The following is a 13,629-nucleotide window of genomic DNA, read 5'->3' as shown; positions in this document are numbered from 1 at the left end:
CAAAACCACGGGCACTGTACGACAGAGTCTCGGCAGGTTGCCTCTGCCTGATCAGGCTCGAGCTTGATCTGTCGCCGAGCACGCCGACTATGAGTGACTGGCCAAGACTTTGCCTTCCGAAACTTGCAGACAACTGTACGACTTGCCCCACTATATGCATGTCGAGAAAATAACACGTTATCATTGACACACGAAGATGTGGGCAGGTCTCGGCCTCCTTGACAATGTATTGATACAAAGGGTGGTGAGGCCTGCTGAGGCTCCACAGCTTTGTGACAGGAATCGCTTCGCCGATGCATCCGCACCTCCCACATTGTACACTTCTCATAGAAGATCATCTAGGGGATCAAGGTTAGCTCGCACGGCAGCCCTGGAGGGCAAATTGGGGAGGGGCTCTGCGCAGCTCGCTCTAGATTTCACAAAGTACGCAGAGCCACCACTCTGGGACGTGGTGGGGCTTGGGCAAGCTATGGTGGACATCAGTGCTGCCGTCGATGACGATTTCGTGGCAAGAGCTGGCCTTGACAAGGGCAGCCGCAGGTGACTAGTAGTCTTGTTTGGCTAGCCAGTGACTAGTGACTTTTCATCCCACAGTCACATCCAGGAAGTGGGAATGGTTCAGAAGTCCGTTCATTATCTGAACTTATCTTATGGTAATCTCTGCGGACAGGATCATCTCAGTGGAAGAGCGAGCAAAGCTGCTAGAAGCACTGGACGGTAGTGCGTACCAGGTCAGTGCCGGCGGCTCGCTGGCAAACACACTGGTGGCAGCGTCGCACCTCAGCCGAGCAGATCACTGCAACCGGGGCGGCGGCCTCCCGAGGATCGGCATGCTGTCAGTGTCAGGCGATGACTTGCAGGTACGTTTTGTGCTTGAGCTGCTTTGCTCGCACCCTGAATTTCATCGCTCTGGATTTGCTTTATCACTGCTTTCTAGCACAACAAGCTTTACAGTCAGAGGTAATGCATCAGCTATTATCAGCGAGATTTCGCCCAGGAAGAGCTTGCCCAAAAGGCCCTTAAGTAGGTAGATATTGTGCAAACTTTCTCCTGCCAACTTGATGTTGAGCATCATGTGAGCGCCCCTTCGTGTCTGGTGCAGGGGTCCTTCCACTGCGCGCAGATGCAGCATGCTGGCATCCGGCTCCTCTCAGAGCCGCTGCCGGGAACTAGCACCGGCACAGTGATCGTCCTGACAACGCCAGACGCCAACCGCACCTTCCTGTCCTACCTCGGCAGCTCGCAGACGCTCACCCTCTCGGCCGCAGCGGAGGCCGCAATCTGCCGTACGCGCGTGCTAATAGTGGAGGGGTACTTGTGGGAGATGCTGGGCGCGAAGGAGGCGATCGGCGCCGCAGTGCGGCTTGCGAGGGAGAGCGGCGCGCTTGTTGCGATGACCACCGGCGACCCCGGCCTCGTCGCGCGGCACCGCGGCGAGTTCTGGAGGCTGCTCAGCGGCGGCGATGTGGATGTACTCTTTGCCAACAGGTGAGAGCTGCACCATGAAAGCGTGACAGAGGTACATGATGAAGAGCTTGTGAAGGCCCTGTAGAGGGGATAGGAGGGTGCGAAGTGAAGGCCTGACAAGAAGAGTTGCTGACCTGCAGGGCTGAAGCGAGCGCTTTGTTGGAGCATCCAGTGAGTGCTGCGGAGGCTGCGTCAGAGCTGGGCTCGCTGTGCTCCCTTGCAGCAATAACTGATGGAGCCAATGGATCATGCATCTCAGCACTAGGCCGCCTTCAGGTGAGGGAGCAGCTGCAAGGATCTGTTGAATGCAATGGATCTGACACTAAGGAAGAAAAGCAAAATAAGCTCCATATATGGCTAGAGAATGGTGGTGGCGCATTGACTCATAATTGTGATTGGCGGCTGCAGGTGGTACCGCCATACTGGACAACAGATACTCCAGTGGACACCTGTGGGGCGGGGGATGCCTACTGCGCAGGGCTGCTGTATGCCTATCTGTCTGGCTTGGATCTGGCCAGCATGGGGCGGTGCAGCGCGAGGGTAGCAAGCGCAGTTTTGAGCAGGAGCGGCGCTTGTCTGACAGCGCAGGAGGCAGAGAGGGTGGTAGCTTCTCTTCCTGCTGCAGATGGCTACAGGGCGCAAATTGCCGGGCTTGCTCTGGACTCCAGGGCCGCCACCACATTGTAGTAACAGTTTAGCCCGGATGAAGGCAGCATGCTTTGTCATGTCTGGTCAGAACTTCCGCAAGAAGTCTTCTGGTACTTGGGATTTTGATATAGAGTAGGCATTTCCACAAAGGTACAGATGTGGCAAGAAATGGAAGCACAGATGTGGCTTCTTGATGGCGACCATATTTTTTTGGCACTGCATTTGGCACCACTGCCAGACTGCCGAATGGCACACAACGCATGCAAGCAATGGATAGGCATGAAATGCGACTTACTGTGATCCAAAACATATTGCAAATCAGTAGTTATCACTGCCAGTGGCGCCTGGGCCTCGTGATCACCACAGGCGTGGCATAGAGAAGGCGGACTTAACAGTAGCCAGACTTGATAGTGATATTCTTCGCAATTTTCAGAGGGCAGGCTTATAAAAGACATGTAACTGGGCACATTCCCACTCAGTTGTAGTTCTTGCATGTGCACTGCTTGCTTTGTATCGCATACAGCTCAAGGTTATCACTTATAAAATCACTCATACTCATGAGAGTTGCAGGACCAAAACTATGTAGCTAAAATCTCCCCAACAAACCATGCAGCCTTGCTGCTTCTGGCACCATATGTCAAAGTGTCTGCACCACTCTGCCTACATTCTTGAATGCGGCCTTATCACGTCTGTTCTGACCAGCTCGTCAGCAAGCTGCCGCCAGGACATCGGGCTCTGCAACACACTCGCTTGCAATTTTGTCTCCCACAAAGCGTACGCCTTCACTCTCCAGCAGGGCCTTTTTGCGGTTGACACGCTGTGACTGCGGATCCTGCAGCACAATATGTGCCGTGACACTTTTTACACTTGTCCGTTCAATAGGATCTTTGGAAGAGGGTTGCAGATCAGAACAGTTTCAATTCAGACAACCCAATACGCACCCACGTCCCTGAGAAGCCGCCAATCTTCAAATTGTGTGCCACAACTCTGTGACAGGGGACTTGTGGAGCAAAGGGATTGCGCCGCAGTGCCTGCTTTGCCAGATGATGTATCACTCCCATAAGCCAACCAGAGCAGAGTGCGAACGAGATGTAGTGGGAAAACAAACAACGTTGAAGGGTACGGTCAGGTGCATCACCTGTCCCACTGCCCTAGGTGAGCTCTTCAATGCTTGGGCCAGTGCTCCATAAGTGCTCACCTTGCCCTTGGGAATTGCTGAACAGACCTAGCAGGAGACAACAGTCATCACAGAAGGGGTTCTCTTCATTCCAGCACGTATGTAGAATATCAAGAGCAGATCACCACCTTATAGAGACGTTGTTCATAGATTGTAGGGGGCCTCTTCTTGGTCTCTTTCTCTACAGAAGGGCTCCGTTTTGCAATAGCTTTCGCCATGAGTATGGTTCAACGAGCCTGCGATGAAAAAGAACTACTTTGTGATTCCGTCATCGGGGTCACAAAAGACCTTGGAAAAGTATATCGGGAGAGAAGATGTTCAAGACTGCGCACCTAATGACAGTAAACCTGCGTATGCTCTCTAAGCTGATTCCTGCAACTTCTTCTGCTGCCTAGCGTTCTCTCTTGCTAATTCCTTCTCCAGATCGTCCGAACCTACCGCGCGCATGGAATACCAGTACGTCCCTGCAACGAATCCAGCCAAGACGGTGGCCATAGCCCAGTTAGGCAAGTAGGCTTTTGGTCTGGCCAGCGTCATCTGAAAGTGGAAGAATGGACCTAGATTGCTTGTATAGAAGTGAAGCTTGATCCTCGTAATGAATGATAGAGCATCAGGCAGCTTCATCTGAAGAATCATCATGGCATGCACAGCACAGCATGCACCTGCAAGGGGGCGTTCCTGTCAACATCTTAAGACTACTCCATCACAATTCTCCGTAAACATATGTCAAAGCTCCCCTGTGTTTTGTTTTTGCGAATACCTGCCACGAGTTGCAATGATCAGTGCATAACTTGGAAGCTTTCTCATGATTGTCTAATTGATGGACCTTGATTGTGATCAAGTGATCACAGTGACACTTCCGTGACAACTCGAGTTCCTCTCAAGACCCAGGCTTGATCAAATTATTCGCCGTAACACCTAGCATCAGGGGCGGTCCATGGAGGATCCTCTTACAGGTGGATTTATTGTTCCAGCCTGAAACTCTCTCTTGGGGCTCTGGATGGTCTGGATCTTTGAGGATGTGTATTGACATGCGCAGGACACTTTCCAAGCAGGTCAATCCTGGACGAGGAGGAGGAACTGCAAGCACAGCAGTTCTCTGATGAGTACACCACACCGCCAGTGTTTGAGGTGAAGAGGAGTCTCATCAGTGATTTCAGCCGTCAGGAGCAGATACTCCGTGATAGTACTGTAATGTTGGTGTGGTGTGTTGCAGTGGTCAGGCAAAAGAGAGGGCTTGCTTGCTGATGGCAAAGTCCAAGTCAAGATTTTGGTGCGCAAGTCTCCTTCAGAGTCACAATCAAGCAGCAAGGAGTTCCCTGAAGCAAGGAGTTCCCTGAAACTGATAATGTGCTGCTAGGTCCTCACCACGAGCACTTCTGCCCGCGGCCTGATAACACAATGTCTCGGTCCTGATCAGGTACATGACATACTGCTGCTCGTGCAATGCACTAGAAATATGAGAGTAGGCATCGGGATGTAAGTTTCTGCTGCCGCAGGCCATTGGACGGATTCTTCAACCACAAATCCTGCAGGAAGCTCCAATTGCACTGCGAGCAATGGTTGAGGGACCCACTGGCGCAGAGTCTGTTTGCGAGCTTTTTGTCCTGGGAGGAAACACCGATGCACCAGTGCTTGTGGCTGTGTGCCAGGCCGCTGTGACACCAGAACGCTCTGGAGTATGGGCCAATGGGCTTTTTGCCGAGATCCACCCTGAGGAAGTGATCTGCATCTCCTCGCTGCCGGTGAGAGCCTCATGCATGCTGGTTTTACTGCTTACTGCTGCCATTGACCTTTCTTGTGCATCGAAGACTGATCAGCAAGGACATCAGGAAATTTCCCGGCATCACGGTGCTGCATCACAGAGACGTTTGTCGCATGCATCCAGGCACACCAGTTCTTGGGTCAAGAAGACCCCACACAGGAGCCCTTGCATTTTGTGTTGCACACATCTTCCTGCGAAGGCAAACAGAAGCACGCCATTCCCTTGCTGCCAACTGGCAACCTAGTGTCTGGCCAACCTGCAGCAGTCATAAGCTATTGTCAGGTGCGCATTTGAGGTAAGTGTACTAGATTTATGCTATGAAAAAGTCTGATTCGGAGTATTACTGGGGTTTCTTATACCAGTGTTGTGACCAGGTGCATGACATTCCAGCGACCCTGCTGGTTTCTGTTGATGCTTCGCCACTTCCAGATGGTATTGCCGTGAAGGCTCTGGCAGAGACTGTTGCAAAACTTTTGGAGAGCACAGGCAAGTCTCTTAACCTTCACAAATTTTGTCTATGTCTGTTCAGGGCGTTAGGCCTGTCAATGCCCAGCTAAGCATTTGTTGCAGAACAATTGATGTTGTGCATGGGTACTAGCCAGTTGTGGAATGATGGTCATGCGTTCTGTGTGCTGAAACAGAGGCGAAGGAGCTTTCAGGGCTGCTGAGGCAGCCACAGATAGTATCGGAGGCATGCAAAGAAGCGCGCAAGAACATACGGATGTCAGATCGTGCTGCGCTGTATCTATAGTCATTCAGTACGCATCATTGTATGATCCTCAAGAGGCGCGAGATAGAGAGCCCTGACTCAGGCCCTTGGAGGGCCTACACGAATCAGTTCTACCGATACCACCTTCAAGTTGACTTTGCAGTGGAATTTTTCAGAGGCTGTACAGCGCTGTACATGGTGAAGTCACTTGTCAAGTTTTCTATTGTTGTCATCATGCCCACCACAGGGAGTCAATTTTTTAATGTCTCTCTACAGAGGTCAAACTTTGACCATCGAACGCCAGATTAGGCGTCCATCTTCCTTCATCTCCATAAAATTTATGAGAAGCTCACAGAGTGATGTTCCCTGCAGAGCCTCCTTTGGCTCTGCCCGTATGCATGCTGGGTCTCTCACGGGGTTCCCAGGTCGTGCGTTCTTCTTCTTCGTGAGGGGTGCTGCTCTGCAGGTGAGGTGCCGAAGTGTGCCTCTTGTGCTTCCACTGCCTGTCATACCTGCCTTGCACATCTTGCTCCAGCAGATCAGCCGTCAGCATACAGCTACAGCAGCCTATCAGCCCAGCTGCATTGCAACTTCCTCAGTCAAGGGATACAATCCCTCTGCTGCTGTTGCTCCTCCGGAGTACAGGTCCAGAGTAAGAATTTTATTCTTGTGCTCTGTAATAGTACTTGCTACTAGCCCACCAATTCCAAGTCTCTTTGCATTCATTCCTCTGCTTTTGATCACCTTGTGTCTTCAATATACCACTCACTATATTCACACCACGTGCACATACCATCCAAGTGACTAATCTTGTAAACAGGGTGTGAGGGCACGCCGCTGCCTAACACATCCTTCAACGCGGTTCTTCTTCTTCTTCTTCTTCTATGAGAAGGCATTTCCTGATGATAGGTTCAGTTTCTTACAGTTGCAATCTATCTCACTGATCGAGGCGGACTTCTTGGAACCCATCGGACCTTCACCGATGACATGTACTTTCCCAGAGTGATGGTGTGCTCGTGATCTAGGATGATAATGGCGCAGATCATTGGGACAAGATCTAGTATTTCAAGGAAATCAGAAGTCTTCCATCGACGACGTGAGGTGCAGAGGTAATCAATTTGCTGGCTTTCTTTGGTGATCTGAGGATTTGCTGACTTCATATTGCCGCTTCCTCCAAATATTATTAGCTTGATCCCTGAAAATTGATTAATTGTTGAAGGACTAATTTGATCTACAGGTCGAAATTTCCATGGAGGGGTGTCAGGGCTTGCACGATGTCTGGCTTGCACAACGGGCGGTATCTCGTATCAGAACAAGACAAGGAGCACTTCAAACAAAAAGGGTGCGTCCATCACTTTGCAAGATCTATAAGGAGTAATCTATTCTCTTCTGTGCTCCCATCAATTGTGTTTCTTCTACTGAAAGTTTTGGGTTTCCTGATTTCCAGATACGTCCACTTGAAGGCTGTGATACAGGAAGAGGAGCTCCAGGACATCATACAGCCTGTGAAAACCTCACTGCATGTTGACATGTTGAAGACACACTTTACACCATCGACAACCTTGATGCAATTGACGTGGTGAATGCACGCATGCATGCATGCAGGATCTGACAGCATGACCGTGCTTTCTGCAGGTCTATGAAGCATTCCTGAGGGGTGAAATCCCAGTGAGCGGCAGCGATCTCTGTGACATGTCTGGAGCCAAAGGCAGAACCCCATATGAGTTCACTGTTTACAACGTGATGAAACCCAGAACATACTACAAGGAATGGCAAGGCAACCTCTACGAGAAGCGCTGCAAGGCTCGTTCTATGGCAACCCAGTACTATACTTTTCTGTCACATCAGAAATGCTGAGTATCTTTGGCATTTCTGAACGGTATCTGTTGACGCTCTTATTGTGCGCATGCAGGACATTGCCGATCAGCTGCAAAGCACCAATGACATGGAGCCGGACTATGATCAGATCCTGGCCAAACGCCCGCACTCCCCAGACGCTATCTTTGCCTGGTCAGTAATAACACACCAAACTTGAATCCTGCCATTCACCAGCAACACTTCCTGCTGATCATGATTCCGCCCAATGTAGAGGAGCACCTGAGAATTTGGGCCATCAGTGTTATGGCCTGCCCAAATCTCTATAGAGCTCCAAACATGGGGTAGATGAAGAATAGAGACTAGAAACTCTTCAAGCAAGTGACTACATGCGGACCACTCTAGTTAGCAGACCGCTCTGCTGCTGAGGTGGCAGACGCACCAATACATCATATGATACACCGGCAGCACTTCTTGCTGATGATCTCTAGCAGAATGCTCTGGTGCTGAGGTCACAGTCGCACCAAGTTGCAGGCACCAGGACATGGCATATTGGCCGCCCACGGCAGAGACAGCCACGGCCACCTGCTGGCTGGCGATCTCAGACGCCACCATAGAAAACGGCTGCATGCGCTTCGTTCCAGGATCGCACCTCGAGCCCCAGATCCGGCCCCATGCGCCAGGTCAGACCCCTTCCTGATGAGCAGCACATTTGGCGGAATCAATCCGACAGGATAGAAGGCCAGATCAAAACCTCACTACATGATAGTACTTGGGGAGTATTTAACAAGAGATGGTCTCCACGTAGACATATTTTGATCAGATATAGGTATTCCTCATATAGACGTGAATTCGCTATTATTTTGAGCTCCCCAGCCTCTGTTTCTGCTTCCAAGTCAATTTGGGCAGGCCATATCCTGGCGCCCCACCTTTGCCGAGCACCTCCTCAGTATTGGGCGGACTGAGAAGGCCATGCAATGTGTTCAATCCCTTGCCCCATCTCATCTGATTGAACGCCTGAATAACCGCTCCGGAATTGCCGAATGCAGTGGGGGCGTCCCGAGAGGAGTCGCATGCGCTGCACACAGTGCTGAGGGAGGAGGACATAGTGGAGCATGCACCCATTTCCAGGGGGGACATCACCGTGCACAACGAGAGCGTCATCCACGGCAGCGGCCCAAACCTGTCAGACGGATGGCGCCACGCGTACGTGCTCGCGTTCCGCCGGGCGAGCGCCATCCGCGAGGAGCGCGCGATGGGCTTCACGCACTCCCACAACGACGAGACCAACTGGGATGTGTTCAGGCAGCACCAGCGCGCTTAGAGCTGCTTTGTCTGATGAGCGTGAGAGGCCTTAGAGCATCTGTGTATGGATATATGTTCCTGTGTACAGCGCGACTACAGCCGCCTCAGCTGATCAGCCTGAGAGGAAGAAAGGAGCCCATGCTTATAAATGTCGTAGTGTACAGCGTGCCTAGAGCAGCTCCACGTTATCAGCTTCAGAGGCCTCATGGAGTGTATGTGTGGAAATGAATGTTGCAGTGTATAGTGTACGTAGAGCCGCTGTAGCTAATTAGCTTTCTAGGAGAAGCTTAGGTAGAGTCCATGCAAGAAATGTTGTAGTGTACATCAGCGAATGATGCGTGACCTGTTTATTTTTGTACAACTAGGAAACTCTGTTTGGAACTGCCATGCTGTTACATCTGCTCTTTTAGAACCATTGGGCAGACTAACGGCCATGCACTGGTCTGCAGTGTGCTAGATTTCCTCGCACAGTTCTGTCTCTCGCAGAATACCGCAATAGATGAGCAATATCATAAGTTCAAATGAGGTTATAAGCCATCCTACAAGGAGTGCGCAGTTCTAAATCCTGCTCAGAATTGTGAAGAGGAAGTATCTAGTCAGTCAATTACTGAGGGTCTTGCTACTGATGTTGCAGTCTGAATAAGTCTTCAGGCTTGCTGATTTTCCTGGCATTGTTTTAGCAATTATTACTTAGCAGCTTTCTTGTGAACAAAATCTCAAGCTATGTTGGAATCGAAGTGCTTATGTTTGGGCGGCTGCGCTTCCCCTGACAGCCAGTGACTGTTGCAGCGCGCTGGCATAAATGATGGAGGCAGCGTTGTTGCGCGGCCGCCCTCCCCTATTCTTCTCCCTGACCGGCGGCAGAGAAGCCTTGGATCCATTGGGGGCTGTCTCATCAAAAGGCAGCGCCATTTCTGCCAGAAATGCCCGCGCTGCCGCAGATGTACATCCTCCAAACCTGCACATCCACACCAAGTTGTTGCATGCAAAGAGTGTATGCTCAATTAGATGCCACTTCTAGGGCCCGGTAAGGCGCCTCGCCTGATTATCGTGGGGTCAATTAAACCAGGAGAGATTGCACAGTGCGAGAGCCAAAGTGGGGGGGGGGGGGGGGGGGGGGGGCATTTGCCTCAATTAATCACTACTCATCCCAAAGGCAAGGAGGTCTGACCTCTTGGCTACGAAATTCTCAAAGCTGGCGACCTCCACGTCGTACACGCCAAGAGGGAAATTTGCCTTTGCGGCGCGGCCCTTTTCAATGATGAGGGCCCTGTCGTACTGGCGCGCTGCTTCCTCCTCAGTCTCGTGTATGCCGAAGGACACCTGTGCCACATGTTGAAGCACTCTCAATCCATCACATCTTGATCAGCCTTGCTCACCACCACTCAAGGTACAATTGCAACAGCGCGGCCTGAGAGGGACCAGGATCAAGATTGAGCACCCGCCCACGGCTGCTTGGATCTGGCAAGCCCAAGAAGGGGTAAAAGTTTCTTGGAGCCTCCACCTGCAGCATGTCTTCTGACGCACCTTGTGTCTCTAGGCAGAAAGTGCGCATTATCATAGGGACACTAATGATGACCTCAGAAAGACTGGACGTATTGTCGATATAAGGTGTGACACGCACGTTCTTGCGATCGCCAAAGGTGCCGATGCGCGCCTCCCAGTGGCCGGCCTGGCCCGAAACCCCCCTGAAGCGCGACCGGCCGCGCGAGAACGCGCTGCTGCGCCGCCGCACCCATGCCACTATCTCCTCCTGCATGCATGCACCCACAGCGCATGGCTGCACGCCTCCCAGCCGCACACTTGTTCTTGGACAGCTTGTAATGCAACGCACCATGCACGGGGCTGACTGCAGGAGCTAGGGCTGTGTTACTGTTCAGGCCAGGGAGCATCGCAGGGGAGTCAGGCATGCATGAGCACTCTCAGAAGAGTTTCTAGTGTTTTTTTGAATGCACTCTTGATGCACGCTCTAAATTTCGTGCTCTTCTGCTTGGACTGATTTTTGTATATGATTTATCTTCTCTTAATCTAGTTTTGGGCAGGTCGGATGGAAAGGGCAGGGCAGGGCACCCTGGAGGAGCCGCGGATCTCGGACAGGTTGCCCTCGTAGTCGGCCGCGGCAAAGTTGGTGGGCACGGATGGGCCCTTGCACGCCAGCGCTGCCAGGTCGTACGCGCGCGCAGCGTCCTCCTCGTTCACATAGCCGCCCAGGTACATCTGCTTGCCCGACAGCCACAGCGACGCCTCCCACCGCTGCGTCAGCCTGCAGCAGAGCCCGCCGCTAAGTTCTTACATCCCAACAACTTGCGTCCTTGTAATTAGATCCTCTGCTTTCACACAAATCATCATCGTCACCTGGTGCGTCAGGGTCCACAGGGATCCATGAGTAGAAAGGGGCAGCATCACTTGGGTATTTGCGCACGTAACAGCATGCGTGCAAGATCAAGATGATCAGTCACATTACATCGCTTCCAGCCTGCTTAGGGCCGAGTTGCTGTCCGAGTCTCATTCTCGGGGTCAGTGCCTGCATGTCATCTGAGCAAGTGCATGTGCTGGCATCCCATTGAGCAGAGGTGCCGCGAAGTGCACCTGTGTCGTGAGACACCCCTGAAGACGGAGGACGCGGCTGCTCCGGGCTGCCGTTTCTGAGCGCCGCCGCCGGCACCGGCGCTGATGCGCGCGCTTCCCTTCGCCGCCTTGCTGGGCGGCGCCGCTGCGCTCTTGCGGTCCGCACCTGAACCAAGCAGAAAACTCAACACAATGATTGTTTGTTTTTTTAGTGTGATGCTCGAGCTTTCACTTTTGCACCAGCTGTTGATGAGGATGCAGGGTAATCGACGAGAAGTGTGTAGACAAGAACATATAGAGTAATCAAGCCCCAGATTTCATCAGAAGCACGTGTTGATTTATTTTGGTGTTGAGGAGCACTGTGACTGACCTGTGGGGCTGTCATCATTGTCCAAGAAATCTTCATCTGCGGCATCCAGCGAGCGCTTGGAGGGCAGGCGCACTCGTCCAGCCCGCGTCAAGGTAACCCCTGCCATCGCCTCTAGCTCTGTTCCGCCTTGGGAAGCTTCGGCGGCGGCTTCCCCCCTGCCGCCCCTGAGCCCCTGCCGAGCGGCCCTAGGCTTGCCCCGGTGCGCCCCCGGGTCCGACGCGCCACGGCTGGCGTCGGGCCAGGCGGCTGCGGCGTCCGATGGGGCCGTGTGCGCCCTCTCGAGCGGCTGCCGCCGCGGCCGGCCCGGCCGCCGCTCGGGCCTGCCGCTCCCCCCGCGCGCGTCGGCGAACAGCGTCCGCGCTGGGTCCGGCGAGGCCCCCGGCGATGGAAACTGCTGAGCTGGCGCGTGCAAGTCCCCTTCCTGCTCCTGACGGCTGCCCTGGAACCAGGTGGTGAAGGAGATGGTCTGACCCAGCCAGGGAGGTACTAGATTGGGCGGCGCCGTTGTACTACACGGCGAAGATGTCTCCCTCTTCGGCCGGCCCGCTGCCTTGGTTGGGCTCGGAGGCAGTGACCCCGGCCAGCAGCTGGGAGCGGCAGCGTGGTTTTGTTGTGCAGAGGCCTGCTGCGCCATGCTGAGTAACTCTCCCAAGCCGGCGTTGGCCGGCGACGGCGCTCCCTGTGCTAAGTGGAATGGGAATGGCAGGCTTCGTAGCTGTGCGGCAGGTGCCGCCCCTTGGCGCTGGGCCTGCTCCCAGCGCTGCACCTGCTCGCGGTACTCGCCTAGAGAGGCCTCCTTCTGCTCCAGGCTGCCTGCGCTCGCTGGGCTGGGCTCCCCTGCAGGGGCACTGCTCCGCGGTTCAGCGTGGCCTGTGCTCTGACGCGCCTCACTGACTGGCAGCAGCCTCTCCGCAAGTGCCAGCGTCCAGTTTCCGTCATCCTGCTGTCCCTGCTCACCAGAGATCAAACGTGAGGCACGGGCCCTGTTGGACTCTGCAAGGTTTAGTCCGAAAAGTGGAGTGTAATTTGTGGTACCTGCCAACGCAGCAGGAAGTTCCAGTCCTCGGCGGACAAGTCATTCGTCTTCGCTTCAGCGCTACCCCCTCGGCTCCTTCTCCTTGTCTTTTGCTGGCTGTCATTCTTCTTATTCTCTGTGCCGCCAGACGGCATTCGTCTCCACAGCACATAAAGGGAACGGCGCCCAGCCTGTATAATCGCCAATAATAAATTCAGAATGGACGAATTTCAAGTCAATTAATCTTCAGATTGGGACAAACATGCTATGGCTCCGGACCAATTCCGAAAGGGATGTCACGGAATGCCCACGTGAGTCTAAAGAAAGGGACGACTTGTGCTCCCTTGGACATCCAATCAATTGCAGCTTAAGATGATATGTACCTCTGCGGGCTTTGGGAGGCGTTCGCGGGGCAACGCCCGGCGTGGAAGGCTTCCGGAAGTCTGCACCGCCACTATTGGAATGTGATGTCTCGAAAAATCAGGTCGCTATTATTGGTCCGTTGCTTTTGAAAACTGATTAATTATTGTGGAGATTATAGCTCGAGGCGTTAGAGACCAATCAAAGGGGACTATTGTAAGGTGACTCTACTCGGCATGTGTCCATCAAGGATTTCTCCGAAAGCCAAAAGGAGGGTCTGAGGACCAGTCAGGAGCAGAATAACGATGCTGAACAGAACTCACAAATATTTGTTACATGCTACGGTGATTTCAGAAATCCAATAAAGGGGAAGGCTCGTATCTGCCTGCTGCTGGCCACGCTCAGCCAGCATGCTGACATCAGCAACCCC

General features: G+C 53.1%; 5 protein-coding genes across 5 annotated transcripts; 3 read left to right on the top strand and 2 right to left on the bottom strand.

Moving 5' to 3' along the window:
• Positions 1-433: 433 nt before the first annotated feature.
• COCSUDRAFT_4249 (Ribokinase-like protein) lies at positions 434-2,031 on the top strand (the record flags this gene model as incomplete). Its single annotated transcript, XM_005646116.1, has 5 exons — positions 434-540; positions 671-860; positions 1,103-1,488; positions 1,608-1,743; positions 1,876-2,031. Coding segments are annotated over 5 exons (975 nt in total), but the record flags the coding sequence as incomplete, so codon positions are not given.
• A 2,774-nt stretch (positions 2,032-4,805) lies between these two features.
• On the top strand, positions 4,806-5,993 carry COCSUDRAFT_33725 (hypothetical protein). The gene is made up of 5 exons (XM_005646115.1): positions 4,806-4,854; positions 4,945-5,037; positions 5,181-5,339; positions 5,432-5,543; positions 5,699-5,993. Exons 1-5 carry the CDS (start codon positions 4,852-4,854, stop codon positions 5,806-5,808), a joined length of 477 nt encoding a protein of 158 aa, XP_005646172.1. The 5' UTR covers positions 4,806-4,851; the 3' UTR covers positions 5,809-5,993.
• Positions 5,994-6,336: 343 nt separating this feature from the next.
• COCSUDRAFT_33724 (hypothetical protein) lies at positions 6,337-6,492 on the bottom strand (the record flags this gene model as incomplete). The annotated part of the gene is made up of 1 exon (XM_005646114.1): positions 6,337-6,492. The coding sequence occupies one exon, from the start codon at positions 6,490-6,492 to the stop codon at positions 6,337-6,339; it is 156 nt and encodes a 51-aa protein (XP_005646171.1).
• Positions 6,493-7,040: 548 nt separating this feature from the next.
• Positions 7,041-8,905, top strand: COCSUDRAFT_37381 (PhyH-domain-containing protein; the record flags this gene model as incomplete). The annotated part of the gene is made up of 6 exons (XM_005646113.1): positions 7,041-7,108; positions 7,214-7,271; positions 7,402-7,569; positions 7,679-7,776; positions 8,116-8,264; positions 8,631-8,905. 6 exons carry the CDS (start codon positions 7,041-7,043, stop codon positions 8,903-8,905), a joined length of 816 nt encoding a protein of 271 aa, XP_005646170.1.
• Positions 8,906-9,627: 722 nt separating this feature from the next.
• On the bottom strand, positions 9,628-12,994 carry COCSUDRAFT_56831 (hypothetical protein; the record flags this gene model as incomplete). The annotated part of the gene is made up of 7 exons (XM_005646112.1): positions 9,628-9,844; positions 10,058-10,209; positions 10,511-10,639; positions 10,957-11,149; positions 11,476-11,620; positions 11,825-12,773; positions 12,860-12,994. The coding sequence occupies 7 exons, from the start codon at positions 12,992-12,994 to the stop codon at positions 9,628-9,630; spliced, it is 1,920 nt and encodes a 639-aa protein (XP_005646169.1).
• Positions 12,995-13,629: the final 635 nt, after the last annotated feature.

The sequence above is a fragment of the Coccomyxa subellipsoidea genome, assembly GCF_000258705.1.
Source record: "Coccomyxa subellipsoidea C-169, whole genome shotgun sequence".
NCBI classification, from domain to species: domain Eukaryota; kingdom Viridiplantae; phylum Chlorophyta; class Trebouxiophyceae; family Coccomyxaceae; genus Coccomyxa; species Coccomyxa subellipsoidea.
The sequence above is the reverse complement of the archived record's forward strand: the minus strand, read 5'-3'. Positions and strand labels throughout refer to the sequence as shown.